Source organism: Acomys minous, assembly GCF_964271855.1.
Source record: "Acomys minous genome assembly, chromosome: 4".
Taxonomy (NCBI): Eukaryota; Metazoa; Chordata; class Mammalia; order Rodentia; family Muridae; genus Acomys; species Acomys minous.
In genome coordinates, this window is record NC_140486.1 from 92,245,887 (window position 1) to 92,271,085 (window position 25,199).

General features: G+C 41.6%; 1 protein-coding gene across 7 annotated transcripts in view; it reads left to right on the forward strand.

The window, feature by feature from the left end:
* Positions 1–25,199, forward strand: part of SPHKAP (SPHK1 interactor, AKAP domain containing) — a 151,300-nt gene that overhangs the window by 115,569 nt on the left and 10,532 nt on the right. For 4 of the 7 annotated variants that reach the window (XM_084778926.1, XM_084778927.1, XM_084778928.1 and 1 more), the window contains 4 exons: positions 4,764–5,019; positions 6,022–9,781; positions 21,894–22,079; positions 24,039–24,125. In XM_084778926.1, coding sequence (XP_084635052.1) covers positions 4,764–5,019; positions 6,022–9,781; positions 21,894–22,079; positions 24,039–24,125 — 4,289 coding nt within the window. The remainder of the gene's footprint in view (positions 1–4,763; positions 5,020–6,021; positions 9,782–21,893; positions 22,080–24,038; positions 24,126–25,199) is intronic. The other 3 variants (XM_084778930.1, XM_084778931.1, XM_084778932.1) reach the window with 1 other exon arrangement.

A 25,199-nucleotide genomic window follows, 5' to 3' on the forward strand; every position in this document is an offset into this window, starting at 1 on the left:
TGAGATGCTCTATAGCAAAACTGCAACATTATAATAACGACTTTTAAACAATGTTATAAATCAATGAATAGAAAAGCTCTACTGCTTAGTAACCATATATTCTTGATTCTGAAGCTAATAACAAGGCTTGTGCACCTAAATTTTACATAAATCTTATACTGTGGTTTTAAATAAATAAATCATGAAAACTTTGTTCCTATCTATTTTATAATAATAGGTCATTTTATAATGATGTGCTTGGCTATAGATAACATCGGCAATTGCAGGTATTCTTGGGAGATCCCAATTTCCTCCTCATGCCTCCGTGATAATTAATACTGACATTAATTAGACCTGGCCTTGAATTGAACTTGGTAGACTCTGATTGACCTTAGTTAAGATTCTTAATTAAACATGACCGAAAGTCGGCTTAAGCACACAGGGACTACTGTCTCATGTAATAAGCAAACACAGGGAGTAGAAGAGATGAAAGGCCTTGGACCATGTTGACAGGACATGCATTTTTCTATAGCCCCCTTCCTGCTTTCTCTCTGTAGGTCCTATTACCAGGCATAAGGAGTTATTGTCCTTTTGTGTTCAAGTTGACTAAAACTAACATTTCAGATAGTTTTCAGATGTCTCATGGAGCCCTGTTGGTTCTTGTGTGTTACATATTCATTTTGTAACCAGTCACTATGGCCTGAGGAATATACTGTTCTGATTGGCCAGGCAAGATTCATCCCTGGCATCAGAGATGAACTCCCTGTGAATTTCTCAAAGATTTCTGCCTCAGAGGACCAAAGGGGTAAATTGTGGTCACTAAAGAAGCAAAGATGTTCCATGAGATATGTGAGAGCAAAGTCACCAAGAACATGTTAAACATCACATAGTCAAGAATGTCCAAAGTCAACCATGGTTGCATGCCATATATCCCCAACTATCTGAGAGGCTGAGGTGGAAGGACCACTAGGGACCAAGAATTTGAGACCAATCTGGTGAGACCACCATGTCAAAGAACAAATGATTTCAATTTATGTATCTTTTTACTTACATGCTATCAACACTTGCCTGTGAGTTCTGTCATTTCTATCTCATACTTCTTTAATAGACTCTCCATCACTTATTCTGTATCACTTTACCTGTCTGCCATCTCCCAAGGCTCCCAAAGATGCTAAGTCATTTTGTGGATACCACAGCATATGTTTTAATAGGTCAGCAAAGCAAAGGCAGCATCAGGGGCAGCTGAACCCCATCTTGGCCGTCATAGCAAGTATCTACTTTTATAAATACTCTGAGATTGGCAGCTTTGCCTCCATTATAATTTGTGGTCTATTAACCCATAAATAAGATGTAGATACTGCCTGAAACTGTGTGCTGGACCAGCCAGGGAAGTCTGAATAAGTCATCTTTAAGGATGGCCTAACAATACGTTAATTGCATACTAAGATCTTGCCCATGCTGGGGAATGCAGTGGTGAACAAGTTAAGCATCTTGCTCTTGTGGATCTACCTTACAATTATTTGATGGAACCTTACTGTCTATATGTTTTACTAAATATATACAAGTACAAACCCAAAAGTTCATTTCCATACATCTCAAAGCACTAATGAACATGTACAATGACCATCTAAGAAAAATAATAACAAAAACTGTCAACAGCCAATAGTTAAATAAAATAGTAAGTAAAATTAGTTACTTTCTGTTCCTGTTTAAATTCTGTTGCTATAATAAACACTGTGACCTCAAAGAAGCTTGTAGAGGATAGGGCTAACGTTTTAGCACACACATACAGGTAGTGGTCCATCATTTAAGGCAGGATCCAAACAGAAAACACCGAGGGATGCCACTCACTGTCTTACACTCAGAACGTGTTCTTATAACATCCTATGTCCACCTGTCCAGAGATGGCACTGTCCATAATGGCCTAGATCTCCCTCATCAGTCATTAGTCAAGACAATTTCTCACTAATATAGTCATAGGCCTATCTGACTGAGGCTCTTCACATGGGGTACCCCACTTCCAGGTGACTCAACTTTGTGTCAATAAGAGATGACCAGAACACTTGGCTACAGTAGCAGATGTATTGAGAAGCTTATCATATATAGCAGTCAGGTCTGCGCCGATGGTTGTCCTTCCTATGAAAGGAGAATGGAATTCACTGTACATGTATGAGTTTGAAAAGGCCCACGTGTGGCCTCTCTTCTTGCCAAACTTCACACAAGTCTTCTGTGGATACTGGCTATTTCTTATTTGAACCAGGAGACCATAGGGATTTTAAAAAACACACACACATTGAGAGTACCATAAACCTGAGTTGCAGTGCAGGCTCTTCCTCTGTGTACCTGTCTAACCTTGAAAGGAAGAGGTAGCTTTTTTGCCTCTACTTTCTTGTCTCTACAAGGCCCAGAAAGCCACGGAGTTTCAAAAATATATTGATTACATTGGAATTAATATTTGAAAACTACCCTGAGAGAGCATATCAGATATCCTGCATATTAAATACTTACATTACTATTCATAACAGTAGCGAAATTACAGCTATGAAGTAGCAATGAAATAATTTTATGGTTGGGGGATCACTACATGAGGAACTGTATTAAAGGGTCACAGTATTAGGAAGGTTGAGAAGCACTGTGTAAAGCATTATAAAGTTATATGATATGTCTTTGTGTTATAAGCTTTTTTTTTTTACTTAGCTATAACTCTTTAGATTTTTTTATTTACTTTTTAAAAGACTGTTAAGAAAGAACACTTTCTTCTTAAAAATTCCAAAGCTGTGTAACAGTACAAAATTAATAATACCTTTGAATCTACCTTGAACTATTACTGGTTCATATTGATTTGTTAATATTTCTTGGGATTCTGCTACCATTTACATTGCATACTAAATTTGAATAATAGTAAGTGGCAAATAAGAAATTATCTTGACCCAGAACTATGACAACTCCACATGGTTTCAGTTAATAACTCTCTTTACCATTAACACTGTGCTCTGCCTTTTATGGTGACTGTCCTGTTTTGCATCTCGCACTATACTTTATGTCCAACAGTCAGAGGATGTCTAGTAACTTTCAGGTTGGTTTGCTAGGCATAAGTTCAGAGGAAAGGAAATTAATTCAGAGGGGGGAGGGAGGGAGGGAGGGAGGGCGAAAGAGAGAGAGAGAGAGAGAGAGAGAGAGAGAGAGAGAGAGAGAGAGAGAGAGAGAGAGAGAGAGAGAGTTCTTCATATCACTTGGGAGATCACAGGTTTGAGGATTCAGTAAAAAGCAACATACCAGTGCACCTACAAGTCATTGTGGCAATCTGAGAGGTTCCTTGCAGAAGCATGTCATGATTGAATGGATCTGAGTTGAAGTCTGAAATTGTAAGTTTCTAGGTAGCATCTAGAAAAGGCTGAGACTTCCAGTCCACACCCCACACTTTGGAATACAAGGCTGTGCACCACCATCCTTGACAAACAGTTCAGATCACAAATGTGCAATGCTAAACTCTATCCCTGCCCAGTGAGGGTTCCTGAACCTTTGTGAGAATAATTGACTTCTTCATAAAACCATCTTCCTACAAGTGCTCTAGCTGCAGTATTTAATCAAGTGTTGATACATGACATACAGATAAAAAAAGTTAACCAACTTCAGGAAGCAGCAGGTGTGTGTCTATGTGCATATATCCTTTTACAGGGCCTTGTACTCCCTACTCATGAATACATAAGCAGAATCACAGGTTCTAAATCACAAATCCACTAGCATTAGATCAGTAAACCCAGGCACAGATGAGCATAAGATTGAAATAAAATATTTTTCCCAAACATTTCTAATTCCACTTAAGGGTTGAATTTCTCCCTTGTGCATTAACTCTTATGTCCATTTGGAGCTATTTCCTCTCAGATCTACTGCAAATCCACACATTATTGCTATTATAAAAAATGAAGTTATGGGGACGGAGGCCGTGGCTCAGCTGATAGAGTGTGCTTGTTGTTGAGGCAAGTTGGCCTGAGTTCATATCTACAGCACACAAGTAAAAGCCCAATGTTTCAGCACTGCACCTGTAATCCCAGTGCTGGTAGGTGTGAGCACAGCAATGGGCGGGCCCTGGAGTCCCACTGGCCAGCCTGTCTAGCCAAAGTGACACCAGGCTCTAGACTTCCTCCGACCCCCAAGCATTTTTAGCCCACAAAACGTATTACTGTGGTTTCTTTCCCATTTGACACATAAATTTGTTTTTAAAACTTTTATCCAGTGTTTATAACCCAGTAGTGCTTTATCCAAGGATCTTAGAACCATGTCTTTGAAGCTAGTACCCCTCTCTCACAGGGTCCTAATATCTGTAGAACATTGGCCCAAAGACATTTTATTTTTCCCTTGTGTAAGGCCAATTAGCAAGCACAAATGACCTAAAATCCCCCTTGCCTTTTGTTTTACTGCAGCGCTGACCTAAGTTCTGTATTCATTCCACTTATTTCAATAATCTTCAATAAAATCTTCCTTGCCTGTTCACCTTTGAACAGTTCAGTTTTGTTTTGTTTTGTTTTCATGAGAAAAAAAACCTCAAATATAGCATACATATATTTGACATGTTTGTTTTAAATAAATATTTCTTCTAGATGCCCTGTGTTCCAAAATGCCATGTGATTTTCTTTTAAAGTCTACCAGCTGAAGCTTTGAAGATATTTCAAATATTTTAAAAGCCCCTCTCCTGTTTACAGGAGAGTTTGGGAACAAGAAAATGGTCGCGACCTAGTGTTTTGCTGCTTTGAGGAAGTGCCTTCTTTTCTCTCTGCTTTCAGTGCCCTTGGCTGACGGATATCTGCTTGGTCCAATGTGCAAGAGGGAACAGACCAAACAGTACCAACTGCATCATCTTTGAGATCAACAAGTTCCTGATTGGTCTGGAAGTGGTGCAGGAGCGCCAGCTCCACCTGGAGACCAGCACCCTGAAACTGGAGGATGACACCAACTGTTCCCTGTCTTCAATTGAAGAAGATTTCCTTACGGCCTCCGAGCATTTGGAGGAAGACATTGAGGTGGAGGAAGGCAGGAGTGGTAAGACTCTGCTGATAAGACAAGTAGCCCCCTCCCCCGAGATTAGCCACCCCATCCCACACTAGGAGAGTTGAGAGAAGTGTCAGGCCACAGCGGTTTGGCTAAAGCATCACCATCTCTGTTTGATGAGGCAGCAATAATAAGAGAACACTGGGGAACATGCTGACTAATGCAAGACAGCTTAATGGTTGGGTGGATACTGGTTCCCAGAAGATGCCTTTAGGGATGCTGAGGGGAATCTGCGTGTTCTAAAAGGGAAACCTTCCTCCCTGCCAAGAGAAAGCCTCTTCCTAGGGAGGAAAGTTCATTTCCCTAAAAATGCCAGAAAAGTATATCAACTGGAACCAAGTTGGACTGGCTTGGATTCGAATCCCAGAACTTCCATTGGGCCCTGAGAGATCTAAGACTTCTCTCAAGTCTCTTTTTAAACCCTGGCTTCCAAAAGTGCTTGTAGTTAGTGATGGTTGTGAGATTAGAAGGCGATGATGACCCGGGAAGGTGCCAGGCAATCATCTATATCCACTGACTCATTAACAGAACTCAGTGAGTGTGTCCCTCTTTCCCCGTAAGCCCCAGAAAGAAAACCTATACAACGTGTTGCATTGCTGCTGAGGCAGGTCCTGTGCAAATGTTGGTGCAAATCTTTGCAATAAGACTCCCAAGTTCTTCTACCCTCTGACCCCACCCCTTCTCTCCCCCTTCCCTAAGATGCAATTTCCTGTGTCACTTTTCCAGGAAAAATGATGAGAAGCCATCATACCCAAATACCTCCTCCTCCCCTAACCCCTACGCTTGTCTACCACATTAAAGGTGTTTTATAGGACAGCATTCAATAACAAAACAACTTCGTCAGATTTACTTTAACTGAGGCAACAATCCCAATGGTGTATTAAAGGGGAAACGGGAGAGCCAGATGCAAATTTAGAACATAATTGTTAGTTTAGGCCCATTAGAATCTGCTATCTGAAAAGTTAATCCTGGCCCTCAATTTCTTTTCACTAGGTTTTGAAACTGTAAATGTGCCCACTAATGTTTTGGAAAGTAAAAAGCCAAAGGAAACTACCCAGGAAGGATGGGATTGCCACAAGGAAAAGCTGCACTGTGCTTTAGGGGAAAAACACATTAGAAAATATCGTATGCCTTCGATGAAAACAGAAGGATCAAAGGAAAGCGTAGCAGAGAACACAGCCTTGCAAAGTCTCAATCCTTCCACCAGGTCATCACGCTGGAAAAGCGAAGCAGCAGGGAACAAGCAGCTGGCCACGAACTACTCCTACCCCGAAAATATCAAAGGAGAAACAGAACCATCTCAGATGCTGTACATCCCCCAGGATGCGTTTTTCTCCATGGTTAAGAAAGACATACTTTCTCCATGTACTGCAGTCTCTGAGCAGGGCCGCAACCCCAGAGATGATGCTACTCAAAACTCGCCTCCTCTCATCCAAAATGGAGAAGCCACCACGGGAGAGTATGCCACAAACTTAGCAGAATCTGTAATGCAAGACGCCTTCATCAGATTGTCTCAGTCGCAACCCACACTCCCCAAAGAATCTGTGGTCAGGTTCTCTGTGGGAAATGCTCTTCTTCCCACTGGCTGTTGCACAAAAGATATGGTGGCCTCTCATTCATGGAATGAGCTCCCCAAAATTGTCATTGTGCAGAGCCCAGATGGCTGTGATACTGCCCCTGAACCAAGTGTCTCTTCCTTGCCCGACATGGAAGTTTCTGTTGAAACCTCAGGCATCTTTTCCGGAGAGGGCTCCAGGAGACCCACTCAGAGTGCCGTAGAAGTCGCACTGGCTTGTGCGGCCACTGTTATTGGAACCATTTCCAGTCCACAGGCCACAGAAAGATTCACCATGGAGCAGGAATCTCTGATATCCAGTTACGCCCAGAGAGGCAACGGGGCTCAGGAGACTCAAAATCCCCAAGTAGTCATGGAACCTTCTATAACGGAATACTCCTTCCCATCGGCTCTGTGTGGCATGACCCAGGTGGCAAGTGCTGTTGCCGTCTGTGGCCTAGGAGAAAGAGAAGAGGAGACATGCTCTGGAGCTCCCAGTGGCCTCGTGCCCACATCTGGGGCTTCTGAAGAACTAGCCTCAACTGGAAAGTTAGTGAAAGAGAGGAGCCCAGCACTGGGGAAGGAAGCCATTGCAGAGGCTCTGCTCAGGGAGGCTGCTCTGGTTTTAGCAAAGCCTGATGCGTACAGCAGCATTGGAGACCTATTGGAATCTGTGAACAGGAGGGTCATGGAAACTACATCCAAAACCCAGGTCCTGTGTGCAGAAAGTGTTCGAAGGAACGAACTGGCGCACACCTTGTCCAATGTCATCCTGAAGCATTCCATTGATGAACTCCACCAGAAAAATGCAGGGACTCGCCCCACTGACGAGAGGCCTCCCAATGGAACTCTGGACACTTTAATGGAAAGTGTGAGCCAGCTTCTCCACAGTGTGATCTGCTTCACGTTCAAGAAGGTGAGTCACGTTGTGACTGTCAGTGAACATCCCGCTGGCCTTTCTAAAGAGACCGTCAGTTGGATGCAGTCAGTTCCCGTAGGTTGCCAGTCCTTTGATCAGGCTGCTGGCCAAGCATGGACAGAAGCCTCGGCATGCTCCAGCAGCCATCCTCTTAGCAATGCACACGGCACTGGTCTCGCCATCAGTGATCTTATCGAGGAAGCATCTCCTAAGCAAAACACCGGTGGAACACGGCCAGGACTATTCAATAACCCATGCAGCCACAGTGGGCTTGATTCGATGCCTAAGACATTACCTAAGGAAATATATCTGAAAGGGATTGGGGGAGAGGTTCCTGTGTCCCTTCATCATATACTCAGTTATGAATGCAATGAGCAAAGAGCCTCTACAGAAGTAGGAAAGTTGACGGCAACAGGCGAGTGCTGCAGTGGCTCCCAGGAAACCGAAGACAGCATTTTTCCAAACACTCAAGAGAAATACACCTGTGCCACACCCCTAAACCATGAATTTCAAGTTAACCTATCCTTGTTAGGGGATGACCTGGCGGCTCCTGCTCAATCTGCACTACAGGCAAGGCAGTCCGAGGTCTATTGCCTCACAGACTTCGCGGAAGAATTGGCAGAGACTGTTGTCTCCATGGCAACCGAAATAGCTGCAATCTGCCTCGACAACTCTAACGGAAAACAGCCCTGGTTTTGTGCTTGGAAAAGAGGGAATGAGTTTCTGGTGACACCCAATGGATCCTGCCGATCCTTGAAGAGGAAGAAGGAAAGCTCCGGAGGCGGCAGTACTGTGAGGAAACACAAGCCACCCCGCCTCAGTGAAATCAAGAGAAAAGCGGATGAGCACCCGGAGCTGAAAGAGAAACTGATGAACAGAGTCATGGATGAGTCTGTGAACCTCGAAGATGTCCCTGACACCGTCAGTACTTTTGCAAACGAGGTGGCAGCCAAGATCATGAACCTAACAGAGTTCTCCATGGTGGATGGAGTGTGGCAAGCCCAGAGCTGTTCCCGGAACCGACTTCTGGGTGGTGATAGGTGGAACCGGCTGAAAGCCTCTAGCTGCGAGAGCATTCCAGAGGAGGACTCTGAAGGCCGGGTCTTTGTGAACAGCCTGGGTTTGATGAGTACCTTAAGCCAACCTGTTAGCAGGGCCAGCTCAGTCTCCAAGCAGTCTAGCTGTGAGAGCATCACCGATGAGTTTTCCAGGTTCATGGTGAAACAGATGGAAAACGAAGGGAGGGGCTTTGAGTTGCTGCTGGATTACTATGCTGGCAAAAATGCCAGCAGTATTCTGAGCTCAGCAATGCAGCAGGCATGCCAGAAAAACGACCACCTCAGCGTGAGACCGAGCTGCCCCTCTAAGCAGTCCAGCACAGAGAGTATAACAGAGGAGTTCTATAGGTACATGCTCAGGGACATTGCCAGAGAGAGCAAAGATGGCACCTCCTCCAGGCGAAGCAGCCATGACTGGACCACAGGCTTGCTGTCTCCTTCTCTGAGATCCCCGCTATGTTACAGACAGTCGTCTATGCCTGACAGCAGGTCCCCATGCTCCAGGTTAACAGTAAATGCACCTGTCAAAGCCAACTCCTTAGATGGCTTTGCCCAAAACTGCCCTCAAGATGCCCTAAATGTACAGCCAGTCAGTAGGGCTTCCTCATCCGGACTCTGCAAATCAGACTCATGCTTGTATCGTAGAAGTGGCACCGACCGGATCACAACCATGCTAATTCACGAAACGTGGGCCAGCTCCATTGAGGCTCTCATGAGAAAGAACAAAATTATTGTGGATGATGACGAGGCAGCTGATGCCAGTCCCGGTCCTGTGTCTGGTGGCTCTCCTTTGCAAAGAGAAAAGTGTGCAAACAGATTAGCCATCAGCACAGGGCACAGGGGACCAGCTCTGCTTGTACAGGAGTCTGTTGATTACCAGAGAAAGGATGCTGCCACAGAAGGCAATTGTTCCCCAGTGTCATCTCCAAGAAAAACGGCCCCTGTCACAAAACTCAGTGGTTTTGATCCTAGAAGAGAAGCGTCTTCGAGCCACAACTCCAAGGCCATTGTTCTCAAGAGCCCCAGGCAGGCAATTTGCTCAAGGGACGTGCCTTTGATTCAGATAGAGACAGATCAGAAAGAAGCGTGTGTTGGAAAAGCCAAAGGCTTCCTTCCCCAAAGTGGCCCCTCAGAGGAAGCAGAAGGGCAGCGACCTGAAGAAACCATCCCAGAAGTGACCAGAAGTGCAGACACAGCCCTGAACACCTGTCAGAGCTGTCGGTAAGTGGATCACCTTTGAGAGGCCAGAGAAGGTGCATGCTCATCAGAGTCTATGGCGTACTCAGTGCTATTCTAAATCCTAAGTAGGAATAGAGGGATGTTATTACGCACAAGCAGAATTCCTGAGACAGTAACTGGCCTCTGTAGCCCCCTCTGCATGGACAAAAAGGGATATGTTCCTTTTACATTATCCCCTGACACTTTCCTCCATCCTTCCCAAGGCGGGGCCCGCTGTAATTGTAAGCATTTGTCGGGGTCCCTCATGTGCCTCCTGTTCTATTTTGTTTTAAATGCCTGATCTTTAATCCTCACCCAGGATCAGTAATCCCCCTGGCCATTTTGTGGAATTTTATTCATCTATCTCTCATAACTCTTGGCCAAATGCTATATTTTTATTGTGTGTCTCTCAAATATCCAACAATGGCAAAGTGAATTTATCCCCATATTCAAAGGGATCAGGTCACTGCCTGGTCTCTATAGTTGATGCTTAACTATGTTTCAGAAATGATTACTATGAAAATATGAAACCAGTCATAATCTGATAAAGTTCTAGTATACTTTTCTATTAGCAGAAAAAAATATCTTTTGGCTATTTTATAATTAAACGCAAATTATTAGTGTGAACATCTCTTTGGAATTTTAGATGACTGAGGCAATACTGAAATGGGACAGTTAATTTGGAATTCAAAGCTGATTTTATTCTATAGTCATGGCATAATAAAGCATCTGCCTACTGCACAAGAAAGAAAGAAGGAAAGGAAGGAAGGAAAGTAGAAAAGAAGGAAGAGAGGATCGTGAATAATTTACACTTTAATTTCGAAAACAAATTAAAATTTGTTTATATAACAGAAGAAACACAGAATAATTCTCACTAAAGCAAGAACCCCGATGGTTTGGTAGCTTTTGAAATTCATGGTGATTTTCAATCAAAGACAACAATAACATAGATAATAACTATTTTTCATTTGGAAATAGTTAAATTTAAATAAATTATAGCTTTAGAATTTGTCATTAATTTTTTTGGCATCTCTTCCCTAAGGGGATCCCTTTTTTGTCTTTTTTAAAGAATCTCCCACAAGAATATAGTGCAACTATCATGGGGCACATAGTCTCTCTGGAATTCTGACATTTGTACAGTGCTTTTCCAGAAGATTGTATGGCAACGGGGAGTGAATTTTGAACCCAGGGTGAGGTAATTATTTCCCTCAGGCTGCATAAGGAATTCTCAGTTTCTTTCATAACTTCCACTCTCTGCACACTACTCACAAGAGACCACTGTGTCATTCCTTTATTTTTAGTCCATAATTAAAGTTCAGAGAGACAGAAAATTTTTTAAGCCTTGGAAAGATATAGCTTGAGAAATAACCTATGTAGTATTTTCAGAGATGTATGCCTACAGTTGGCAATTTACAAAACGGCCTTAATGTTTTTTTATATTTAACTGGAATAAATAAGTTGAACACAACTATTACTGTCAACTGCTCTCTAAAATCTGGGGTGCATTTGCCCCTGAGCACAAGAGCTCCATGTTGAGGTACTAAAGCACCCCACTAGAGAGAACCCTACATGGTATCTTCAGTAAAGGATCCAGTCAGACATGAGAGCTTTCTGTAAGACAGTGCTAAGAACTTCCCTTTCCAACTGGATAGAACCTCAGAAACATAGAAGGAGAAGAAAATACAAAAACACAAGAACCAAACACACAAAGCCAAGACCAGTGAGGTAAGGGACAAGGTTTCATCAATAACCATTTGGATATGGACAGTATTCCTCAAAGATTTGCTAAAGGGATGATGGAGAAATATATCAGTGGTAAGGACACAAAATAGCCAACCTGTCACTTTTCAGGCTTCTTCCAGTTTGAAATACACAAAAACAATAAACACTGATTCTTGGTACCCGACTTAATGTCAGCAGAAGCTCAAAGATGCTTGCTTAGTCAATGAAGACCACTAAATTAGGAGGCATTGTGAACTAAGATCCAACAAACAGCATTATTGTAGACTCAATCAAATAACGATTGTCACAACACATTTTTCAATTAAATGTCCCTGGTGTCATTTCTAAAATCAGACTTAGCCTAGAAAAGTTGCAAAAGCCACGCACTGTGTATGAGTAACTGCAGCCGCCTCAGATTCTTGCTGCATGTACTCACCCAAGCACGCAACCTCTCCCTTCAGGGTAGAGCTATAGGGTTCTGGTTGTCATCAAATAAGACAGAAAGGGTGCAGAATATCTACCCTAGGAATTCAAGAGTTGGCTCTGAGTGCAAAGCCCAAGGGCTAAGGATTGAATATCGTTTTTGTTTTATAGAGCAAATAAACAATCACTATATAACATGAGCCACACTCCCTTGAACAATATCAAATTGAGCCAGTTCCCTAATCTCTTTTATTTTGGTTTATTCACCCATAAGTAGAAATGATAATAATGATAACATAATATAATTCCTAAAGTTTAAATGGCTTGTATACAGAACTCTTAATGTAATACTTTATTCGTGATGAACATTCAGCAGATTCGTTTGGTTACCTTTGCCATTTGCACTGTCATTTGGGTGAAGGTTTGTGGTGGCTATTATTTCAGGAGATGTCGTTTTCTCTAAGGGGAAACCCTTCATGAACAATGTCATAATTTTATTGAAACAAGAGAATTCCCAGGACTGTCAAACAGAAAAATTAGTCACAGCTCAGTTAAATTTCTTGAGTTCAGAGTTGCTATCATGGGATTTGATTTGTCAAAATACCCAGAAACAGAACTTCCTTCTCCATGGAAGAGTCCAGCCCACTTACATGCAAGCATGGGGAATGTGGCACAGGCCGTCTGAATGCTGTTTGGAGGTGGAGAAAGATTATGAAAGTTATTTTAGACTTTTCTCTGAGGGGCATCTTCATCACAACAAGATAAAATCCACTTTCTTTCTATTTGATTACTTGATTTAAAAAAAAAAAGTCACAACTGACAATCCATTGTGGAAATCATTCCTAAATGCGACTACTTGTTGACTGTTAGTGTTATATTTTGAAGATGTATGGGCTATAGTTCTGAAATCTTTAAAGAAGAAAGATAGCATCCTGTTGGTGGCCACCACTTTCTCCTTAAAACAGCATGGCTTGCAGTGAGGACTAAAGAGCAATTGGTTATCTGGTGCTTTCTCAGAAAAATGGGAATAGGGCTTCCTCAAGACCCAGCTATCCCACTCCTTGGAATATACCCAGAAAATGCCCTAACACACAACAGGGACATATGCTCAACCATGTTCATAGCTGCTTTATACATAATACCCAGATCATGGAAACAGCCTAAGTGTCCCTCAGTAGAAGAATGGATAAAGAAACTGTGGTACATTTATACTATGGAATACTACTCAGCTATTAAAAACAAGGAATCCCCAAAATTTGTGGACAGATTGAACTAGAAATGATCATAATGAGTGAGTTAACCCAGAAGCAGAAAGAGTTAAATGGTATATACTCACTTATATCTAGACACTAGCCCAAGGGATGTGTCCCATGAAAGTCTTCACTTACCAGGAAAGTGGGTCAGAGGGGAAGACATCCTATTTGGACTTTAGGTGAGAGAAGCATGGGGAAATGGGGAAATAGAAGGATCCAGAGGGTCCTAGAAACCTACAAGAAGAACATGATAATGGGCGCATCTGGGCCCAAGGGTCCTGCTCATACTATGGCACCAGCCAAGGACAATATGAGCAGTAAACTTCGAATCACTACTCAGATCTAGCCAATGGACAGGACATTCTCCACAGTTGAGTGGAGAGTGGGGACTGACTTTCACATGAACTCTGGTGCCCCATATTTGACCACGTCCCCTGGATGGGGAGGCCAGATGGCACTCAGAGGAAGGATATCAGGCTACCAAGAAGAGACTTGATACCCTATGAGCATACACAGGGGGAGGAGGTCCCCCTCATTCACAGTCATAGGGGAGGGGAGTAGCAGGAAAGCAGAAGGGAGGGAGGAATGGGAGGATACAAGGGACGGGCTAACAATTGAGATGTAAGATGAATAAAATGTTTTTTAAAAGAGCCATTGGTTAACTTTTGACATATTGAACCCTAAGTGGAAGTTAGAAGCAGAATCCTGAGCTTTCACAGGATATCCCGTGCATTGGAATGATCACACGTTTCAGAAACGTGCAACAGACATGTACAGTAGAGTCAACAGGTCTGTGATGAGTGAGCAAAGGTGATATAACTTAGAAGGCAGTGTTTGTGGGCTAGAGAGATGGTTCAGCAGGTAAGAGCATTTGCTGATCTTGCAGAAGACCTGGCATTAGATACCAGCATCCACAAGGTGGGGCTCACGTTCATCCGTAACTCTACCCCAAGGACTCTGATGCCTCCTTCCGGCCTCTGCAGCCAACAGGCATGCACATGGTATGAGCATGCATGAAGACAAACATCCATATGCTAAAACAAGATAAACAGATATATAGAAAAAGAAATATTTACAAAAGAAAGAAAACGAGGTTTCTTCAGTAGTTTCCATAACAACCAGGCATCCATTGTGATGGTTCTTCTTCATTGTCAAGTTATCTGGACTTGGACTCACATAGTTCCCATTTAGATGTGTCTATGGAGATGTTTCCCTTTGGCTTAACTGAGGAGGGAAGATCTACCTTGAATGTTAGTAGTACCATTCTATAGGCTGAGGCCCCAGATCAAATAAAAAGAAAACTTAGAAGAAGCCAAAGGACCGGCATTCTCCTCTCTGTGCTTTCTAACTGTGTTGTAATGTGACCAGTTGCTTCAAGCCCCTGCTGCGTGTCTTCCCTGCTAGGATGGACGATATCTGTATGCCATGGACATGAAGGACCTTGAGGAGTTTCTGCCAATGGAATTAGATAAGCCATAGACTGAAACCATATTTCTAAAAGACACACCCAGTAAAGGAAAATGATCTAAAATGTTAAATTTCAAAATGTCCTTATATGTTGTCAGAGCTCTCATAAACATGGACTATCCTAATAAAGCAGCATGCCTTCATTGAAGAACAAGATCTCAAAATTGGATGATAAGAAAAAGAACAACTTTGAAGGATCCGGAGAGGTCAAGGACACCATAAGAAAACTTAGGTTAGGGCTCACCGAGACTGAATCACCAATCAAAGATCTTGCATGGAATGGATATAGGCCCCCTACACATATGTAAGAGATACGCAGTTTGGTCATCATGTGGGTCCCCTAACAACTGGAGCAGGGGCTGTCTCTGCCTTTGGATCCCTTTTCCCTAAGCGGGCTGCCTTGTCTAGCCTCAATAGGAGAAGATGTGCCTAGTCGTATTGCATCTTGATATACCAAGATGGGTTGTTATACATGTGAGACTTCTCTTCTGAGGAGAATGGGAGGATGGATGGAGGGAAGGGGAGGGGAGAGGGAGGGACTGGGAAGAGAGGACAGAGGGGAAGCTGTGATTAGGATGCAATGTAAGTAAATTAATTAATTAAAAAATAAAATGAACAGCTTTTAGAAAATAGATGGGGGTTCAAGGATTGAAGGCTAGGTCCCCAGCTAGCGGGTGTAATCATTGGGAAAAGATTCCATCACAAAGGCTTTATGCAGTCTTTGCATCAATCTATGATTGGATTCATTATTTGACCACCTTATTGGGTGGTGATGTAAACTTAGAGGTTGTGCTGGAAGCAGTAGGTTGACAAGAACCCATGGGGGGCTGTATCTTGCGTCTGCCTGTCTCTTTACCTCCTGCCTATCACGAAGAAAGCGACTACTTAGCTTTACCACCTATTGCTACCATGACACTCAGCTTCCCATGTATGGGCCCAGAAACAACATACATGAGTAGACGTGGGCTGGAACTTGTTAAACCATGAGCTTAAATACACCTTTCTTCCCTTATTTCTCTCAGGTATTGAAATAACAATTTTTTTTAAAATAAAAAACTACACAATGCTCAGCTATCATACACCATTAGGAAATTTCAAATTCAAACAATAAAATATACTGAATATCTATTAAGACAAACAAAATCCAAGCCGCAGACAGACAACACCAATTCCTGGCTAGGATGCAGAATGTTACAAACCTGTAGTGTAAAATGGAAGAGCGCTTTGGAAGGCAGTTGTCAGTTTCTTTCTAAACTAAGTAACATGTTCATTTAAAAAAATCTGTATGTGGATCTTTACATCAACCTTATTTCTAATTATGAAAACACAAACATAAGCAAGGAATCTTTTGTCTGAGTTACTTTTCTAATGATATGACAAAACCCTATGACCAGGAAAACTTATAAAAGAAAGCATTCAATTGGGTTCGTGGCTTCAGGGATTAGCAGCATCCATAATGGCAGAGCAAAGGTACGCCAAGCAGAAAGACTTGAGGGCTTACTCTTGATCTACAAGTAGGCGACAAAGAGAGGCACATCAAGAATGGCATGAGTCTCTTGGACCCTTAATGCCCACCCCAAGTGACACATCTCCTCCAACAAGGCCACACCTCTTAATCCTTCCTAAACAGTTTCACCAACTGGGGGCCAAGTATTCAGATATATGAAGCCTACGAGGCAATTCCCATTCAAACCACCAAACCCTTGAGTAGGTGAATGGTAAAACATATTGTCATACACCTTAACAATGGAATAGTGTTAGAAGAGTGATGGAGGCCTGGAAATGAGTGGAGGGAGAATGAACATATGTTACGAATAACCATCTTAAAGGGCTATAAGCTGCATGATTACAACTTCATTGTATTTGGAAAAGAAGAAACAATTGGGACAGTAGAAAAACCAATAGCTCCAGAGGGCGAGGGAGGTGGGGAGTGAATAGTCAGAGGTTAGAGGATTTGCAGGGCAGTATAACTGCTCTGTGTGGTGGAATAATATACAGATCTAGGACACTGATGTGGTTGAAGTATCTGCTCTCAAAACCACGAGTTAAAAATCTGATCACAGCTGCAAAGAAAGAAGCTGCTTTGCTGAAGTGTGAGAGCTGTGCTTGCCTGTGAGCATATGGAGGAGGATTTAGAAGGCCATTGGAAGCGATGCTGCCTTAGTAACGTGGTAGGAGTCTGTTGCCCTCTAAGACCGTGGACCTCTCCAGCCAGGGGTTACTGGGTAGGATTCAGTCCTGAGGAGGGCAAAAAGAGGAGTGGGATGGATGTAAATATGGTATATTCATACATGAATTCTGCAAATAAACTTAATTCTTTTCAAGGATAATAACCATTAAAAATATAATCCTCAATGCAAAAGTATGGTGAGCTGCCTACTGAAATATTTTGGGTCATAAATAGTTCAGTCCTCAGAAATATTTTGGGTCATAAATAGTTCAGTCCTCAGAAATATTTTGGGTCATAAATAGTTCAGTCCTCATAAGGAGATAATGCCAAATGCTAAAGGGCTCGGGCATGCAAATTTAGCCCCCCCTGTCTCAGTCTCCTCTGCCCTTGCATATCCTACAAGGATGGCATGACAAAAAGTCCTTCACCAGAGACAGACTCCACAGCCTTAAGTTCTCACCACCAGAAGTGAGAGCCAATGTTTTTATCATTTATAAATTACCTAGTCTTTGTCATTCCATGATAGGTCCACAAAAATAGAATGAGACTTTGTGTGCATGTCAAAAATGCATACAATATGCAGCATCACAAGTGTGCCCTAATGTCAACTATGTAGTTTAGATCATAATTACAGCAGTGGACCACTACAATGCAGTGTTTTAAGAGGAAAGAGAGGTAGACTTTCCATGGATAGAGAAAACTTAGGTAGATGGATGTATATAGATGGATGGATGAGAGAGAGAGAGAGAGAGAGAGAGAGAGAGAGAGAGAGAGAGAGAGAGAGAGGGATGATAGGATTTTTAAATATGAGACAGAGTATCACTATGTCTGGCCTCAAACTCATAGGAAGCCTCCTGCCTCATCGTGGGTTTTAAATACTCAACTTTTCTGAATTAAAGCATATTAAATTGTATTAAATAAAAACATTTTGGGGCAAGCAATGTCACTCAGTGGTTAAAGGTGCTTGCAGTCAACACTGACAGCTTGAATCTGATCCCTTGGACCCACATTATGGAAGAAAAGAACTGACTGCCATAAAGTATCCTTGGGCCTCCACACAGATGACATGCCACACCCATACTGAATAAATGAAGCCTCAAAAATTTCAAACAGAATCCCAAACAGAATGTGCCACTAGGAGGCCACACAATAAGTGTTAAAAGTTTGTACAGTAATGGAAATGAATATCAACAATGACTTGAAGATAGATAAAGGAGCAAAGAGGATCACAAAAAACAACAGGGTGGGCCAACGTAAAACATAGTCTTATCTTACTTTGCAATTCTTCAGAATATACTATTTTAAGAAGAAAGGGTTTTCTAGATCATTTTATGGTATGTGAAAACTAAAATATGTCACTTATGGCACAAAGTATAGGGGGGGAAACAGAAATATGTTGTGTATAGGTCATTACACAACATACATTTCATTATATGTCAATGATGTAATGAGATAGTAAGTTATACATTGAATAAAAATACCAACAGTCCTGCAATAGCCACGAACATATGAAAAATATAGTTGTAAGTTAGTAGTGGAGATAAAAATAAAAATCTAAAATTGCTGTTAATTAAGAGGAATCTGGAGTCAGGAGAAAAAAAAGAAACTAGGACCAGATGGGACAAATAGAAAACAAGATTATATATTTAAATCCAGCCTTGATAGTCAAATTAATTATCAGTGATCTAAACATTTCAGTTAAAAGGCAGAGATCATCCTAGAGCACAAAAATGCGAAATCCTGGCATAAGCTGTGTACAGCTAAAATATAAAGATTAAAATGGGTCAATTTCAAATATTGAAAAACAAAAAGATTTTTAAAAGGTCAAATGGCCCTCAGGATAAAGAGTATTGCCAGGGAGAATGATGTTTTATAAGCTAACAGAGTCAATCCATCCAAAAGACAATCCTCTTGTATATAGAACTGCCTAAGTAATAAAACATTAAATGGTAAATTTTTTAAAGCTATGAGAAGAAATATAAACGGATTTGTACTGGAAATGTAATACTCTTTGAATAATTCATGAAATAATAAAATATGTAAACATGTTATAAATGTTCATATATATTTACAAGAGAATCAACAGCAAGGAAACTGTCATTTTCTTCACTTTGGAAGCTGCTAACCTGAATTTCCTATATACTCAGGTAATTAATTTTACTTGTTCTCAAGTCTCTGATGAGGTTGAAGACCAAGTAGTTTAGTTTTACAATTAAGCTTAGTTGTTTAGGGGTCATGATGTTTTTAGGTCCAGATAGATGATCTAAGATGATAGAGATATAATATGATAGATATTGATTTACATTCAGAATTTTAGACTCACCAAGATAGGAAAGATGTTTTCTTCAAGGCTGCCAAATACAAATAGCCAAAGCACTATGAATGTGACATTAATATAATTCCTTATTGTTTCGCGGTTCTTCTTGCTGTATGCAGCTTATTTTTTAATATATGTAATAATATAAATGTATATGTGAAAAAAATAAAGACATATTTAAAAAAGAAAGCTTCCAAACACAACAGGATGATGCACATTATGAGCTCAGAGATGATACACCACAGCCAAATCCTGCTCACGCTCCACCATGACAAAGTCCCAGTACGGAATGAGGAAAGTGGACACAAAACCCCTCCACTGGCAGAAGAGCTGCTGTGTGAGGGAGTGCGGCTTTTCCTTGCCAGTGTGACCCTTAGGAAGCTGGTCACACACAGCAGTCACCACTCCCAAGACCAGCTAGGCAACAAACTGGACTCCTGGGGAAAGAAAGGGAGGAAAAGACTTATGGGAGGGAGGGAGGGAAAAGTAGAGGAGGAGGAATGGGAAAATGAATATGGATGAATAATAGGAGGACGAATATGTTAAAAAATATTGTTCAAAATTCTCAAACTTCTAATAAAATATTAAAAAGAAAGAAGAGCAGCTTTCACAGTCAAATCAATTCATATAACTCAAAACAAAAACAACAACAACAACAACAACAACAACAACAACAACAAAAAAGCCTCTATCCGAACAGAAAAGTATCCATTTTTTTCCAGGTGTACTTAAAACATTTGTCAAGATGTTCCAGAGGCCAAATTGCAAGTCAATACATTTTAAAGTATTTAAAATATAAAGAATATATTCTCTGGTCATGTTGGAGTTAAGCCAAAAAATGTTAATGACAATAATGTATACACTATTAGAAATTAGCAAATTATCTTTTGCTCACAAATGACATTAGAATAAACTCCAAATGAAAACTGTAAACTTGTTAAAATTTGTGACATGATGGTGATGCTACTTAGGGAAGACATCTATACTTTTAAGTGTTCCTGGTTCTTTTTTTTTCCCCCCATCATAACAGTTTATCTATGTCCTAAGTGTCCATCTTGATGGGCTCAGTGGGTAAAGGCTGAAGACCCAAGTTTGACCCCCAAGACCCACATGGTGGAAGGAAAGCAACTCCTCCTGCAAATTGTTCTCTGACCCCCTCCACATCCATGCTGGGGCACAGGCTCACCCACATACTTATGTACACAAAAATAAACAAATGCAATAAAAAAGAATGAGCAAATTAAATTCAAAAAAATAGCTGAAAGCAGATAATCAAAACGAGAGTGTGTATCGATGCTTATAAAAGTAAAGGGAGAAAATTAACAAAAATCAAATTCTCTTTTTACCTCAAAGACGGCCTGAATGCATGCATATGTATACATTTGACATTCGAATGAAATAAATAAGATGTACAAATGTCTGCTGTCGTTTCTCCTTCCAAAGGGCTTTCTATAGTAATAAACACCTGTATGGCCCCTGCAGTGAGGATAGCCCCTACTATGAGGACTCTCACCAACTGTATGCTTAAGCTGCTGCCTTTTACCTGTGCCCGGTGATTTCTACTTTCCATTTATGACGAAGGCTTAAAATAAACACAGTTAGGTTGTGTTAAAAGAAAACCCAACCTAAGGAAATCTTACAACCATGATACAGATGGTCCGTAGGCGTGTGAGATAAAATCGGGAGAACTCTGGGCTGGTTTCCAACATGGAGATTGGACAATTGGCATTGACATGGCTACAGTCCTATGAAGCTCTCATGGGAAACTGAGCGGTCAGCCAGGAGGCTGACAGATGACATAGATCTGCATTGCACATTTGTATATTATTCACCAATAAATAAGTAAAGCTATAAGATAAGCTTCTCCCAAGAGCAAATAAAACCTAGCACTCCGGGTAATCATCACTGGTTCTGAATTTCCGTTATATGGCACAGATGTGAGGTTTGCTGCAAATAGAGCATGAAATTGAGATAAAACGAGATGTGCTGACAGACTTGTTTGTTAACCTGGATAGTCCCCGTCAGTCACTAGGGCTCAGCTCCCTTTTTAGCATAAAATATCCTGGAACGAACTTTTCTGTAGTATAAGGCCCTAAATTAATAAGGATTTGGGCCCAAAATTGCTTTTCAACTGGGTGAACGAATGCAGCCAGGGCCTTCTATTTTCTTCCCGTGTTTCGTTCATTCAAAAAATAGTTTTAATTAACACCATCTCCTTAACCACATCCACCCACCCCTCTCTCTCTGCCCTGTTCAAATCTCAATATTGTAGGAAGGAAATACAGTCTTATTAAGTGGGAGAGCACATGAAAGGAGCCATGGCGTTGTCCACGGGCACTCACCACCAGGCCTGGCAACCTGAGTTTCAATCATCTGAGTCCACAATGTGGAAGGCAAGATCCAATGCCCTCAGGTGTCCCTCTGACCCCCACATAAGTCCCATGACATGTGTGCACCAGCCTCACCCCCACCCCCACAAATAAATATGATAAAGTCCACTATACCTCAGGGATTCAGATTTTCAACCTATTTTAAGACTAAATAAAGCCAGTAGAGAATAGTAAGTGGGAGACATGGGAAAGCTGGTGGAGTTTAATTGTGAGAAGAAAACACGGTGTGGCCACTTACAGAAAGACTCTACCTGTGACCAACAACATCTTGCCTGGTACGTGGAGACACAGGCTCGTGGGTACCCAGGGTGGGCTCTGAGACCAGCTCCATGTCACACATCCTCTTTTGATAACAATATCTTCATATCTACAGTGACAGCCTTGAGACCAGAGAGGAATCAGAAGTGGATGTCTTGAAAGAAGTCAGACCCCCAGATGAGTCCCCAAACCCTCCAAGCAGCAGCGAAGAGAGCACAGGCAGCTGGTCCCAGCTGGCCAATGAGGACGACAACCCAGATGACACAAGTAGCTTTCTGCAGCTCAGCGAACGGTCCATGAGGTACCCACTTCCACTTCCCCTTCCCCTTCCCTTTGGTTCCTACAGAAAATTCCAAAAATGGATGTCATGGCTCAATGCCAGGTGCCCTTAAGAGAACAGGGGGTTGGGGGCGGTGGGGCAGGAGAGATGGCTCAGAGGTTAAGAGCACTGACTGCTATTCCAGAGCTCCTGAGTTCAATTCCCAGCAACCACATGGTGGCTCACAGCCATCTATAATGGTGCTCTCTACTGGCCTGCAGGTGTACATGCAGACAGAACATTGTATACATAATAAATAAATAAATGAATAAATAAGTAAATAAATAAATCTTTAAAAAAAATGACAGGTGTAAGAAAAAAGAAAGAAAGAAAGAAAAAACCAATGGGGGGGCAGTCAGTCAATCATGTTTGGGCTAAAAACGATCTTAATCTCTAGTTATGACTTGAATTACCTCAGCCATGTTTAATAGTTAGCTGTGTTCTCTTCCCCCAAAAGACACCGCAGGTATGTTCAGTGCTGAGAATTGTCCATTTGTTTCCATGCAAGCCCATGCTACACGTTTGAGATTTCTTTCTGGTTCCCTTGTATTTCGGATGCAACACAGGCTGGGTTGCCACGAGGCAAGTGTTTGCACACTGTGCTGTACTGCTTGCCCTGACTTCTCCCTCCCGTTATCTGCTGTGCCCTCTGTATTGTTTCTGGAAAAAGATAGAAAGGGCCATCTAGCTGTAACCACTAGAGGGAGCTTTCTGTCTAAAGTCTTTTTGACCCCAGGCCAAGGAGACCACAGACTGTCCAGAGAGACTGGCTGCAAAATGAGACAGAAACATCTGGGTATGGATAAAAGATCTTTGAAAGTTCTATTTCACACAGTACAATCTAAGAGTTAGGAATACTTTACATTAATTAAGTGGTTTCAAATTTCAAACATCCCCACAAAATGTTATAAAATAGAGACAGAAAAGCAAAGACAACTTGAATCTTTGGACTCGGAGTGACAGGTTTCAAAGTGTTTCTTCCTCCAGTGTCCTGCCTAAAACTCCAGATGAGAATGTGAAGGCTCAAGAGACTTCTTGGTAGCTCACACAAAGTGAAGGAGCAAAGGCCCATCACATGACATGCCAGCGGTCACTGTTGCCAAACCTTGCTTGGGAGAGATACTGTTGAAAAATGTGGGAAGTGAGGGAAGAGTCAGTGAGTTTGGTAAAAATTGGCTAGGTTCTATTTCACAAATACAGACGGAGCCTAAAACTTGTCTCAGCAGTACTGTGCTTCAGAGAACATATCCCAGACTCATGAGTAGACCATATGTCGATTATACAACTTACAATAATGGTATTATATTCAATATTCTGTCTCTATGAGACATAAGGTGTCATGTGTTGCTCCTTCTCTAAGGTTGGAAAAAAACAACAAAACCTAACCCAGATTTATATTTTTAAATTTTATAGTCCTCCAGGAAAACAAGAAGTCAAATGTATGCTCTATGGAATCTTATGGAATATCCCTAAGAAATTTTCTCCATATAACAAAGGGAGACCCTGGGCTTCTGGCTTTTTTCTAGATACAAGAAGTGGGCAGATAAGCATTAGGGTGCTTTCCCTAGCCAACATTTTCAGAAGTATATTAACTTTGTAAGTACATCAAAGGCCAAGGAGTCAAGGGTAAACCCCTTCTCCTTAACCAGAATGAAGAAGTAAAGAGAAGTGTTATTACCAATTATGTATGGCCCCTAGGTTGTGGCACCACTTCAGGGATTATAAATCATTATCAGTATTACTGCCATAAGCATACTTGGCTTCTACCTGGTGTCTTCCTTTAATTTGGTCAAATATCTGATACCAATTCAGAAGGTCAGGCACAAACCAATAGTGCCCTGGGAAACGACAAAGGACCCCGTCCCTACAATGGAACAGCAGTGTCAGCAGTGTGGCCGAGGGTGGAGACCGGCATTAATGTGTAAACTTTTGCTTTGTCAGCAATGGCAACAGTAGTGCCACTAGCAGTCTTGGCAATATGGACCTGGACATTTATCAGGAAAGCATACCGTCTTCTCCCATGATTAAGTAAGTAGCCACGTGACTCAGTGACTGACAGCACTGCTCCAATTCCATCTGGCAATCCATCGTGATCATAAAGGTTGTGCCCAGCCACCAGTTCATTATGTCTGTGCCACTGTGGTTCCATGTCACTGGAGTGCAGAACTAGGGCCTAGAATAGGCCCCCAACCCCTCACGGTCTGCTTTCTTGGTTTCAAACCAGTCCCTTACAAAATAGTCATTGTTGATAAAGCTCACCCACATAATCAGAAGTATATATCATCTTTCCTATTTTGATTCACAGAAACAACAACATTTCATTGTACCATGGCTCCCTTGGAAGACTATTCAATAGCCTTTGCGATGGAACACAGTCATTTTAGCAAAATTAGCTAGGAGTGGTTTTCCCTTTGCTTGTAGATACTGGGGTTACCCATATGGGATGCATCTGATGTCAGTGGTTGCCATGAGGATGATGTCATCATCATGCAGTATCTCTGCTCTCTCCATGTGAGATCTTCTCAGAGATCAAGGGAAAAACATTTGGAGATGTACTACATAAAATGACACAGAAAAACAGGAGGGCACCCCGAAGTCATGGCTACTCTTAAAATTTGTGATTATTCTGGAAAATCAACTAAATTGTATTCTAATTTTGGTTATGGTGACTTAGAATATAATTTGGGTATTCTGAACTGATAAATCCATATTGACCTAATGCCGAGTCCTAATGTATTTCCCTCTGGCTAACTACAGAATAATTGATTTAAATAAGTATATATCTCAGTGACTGGAGGTTGCCAAAACCCTTCCTTGTTTTAATACCCATGAGTAAACATGAAGACATGTATGATCTTTTTTTAGGAGAAATGAAAACAAAATCAACAAAATCGTTTTGTGGTAAATTAGTTTCTCTCCTCTGAAAAACATGAACGTAGCATTTTCACTATCTTTCTTTGTAATATGAAAGTATGACTTCAAGAAAAACTAGTGTTGAGAGGAAGCCAAGATCACTCCCATCACTGTACCTATTCCTTGCTGGGCCATTTGTGCTACCTGCAGAGAGAGCAAGAAGAGGCTCTGAACCCTTGGAAAATCAAC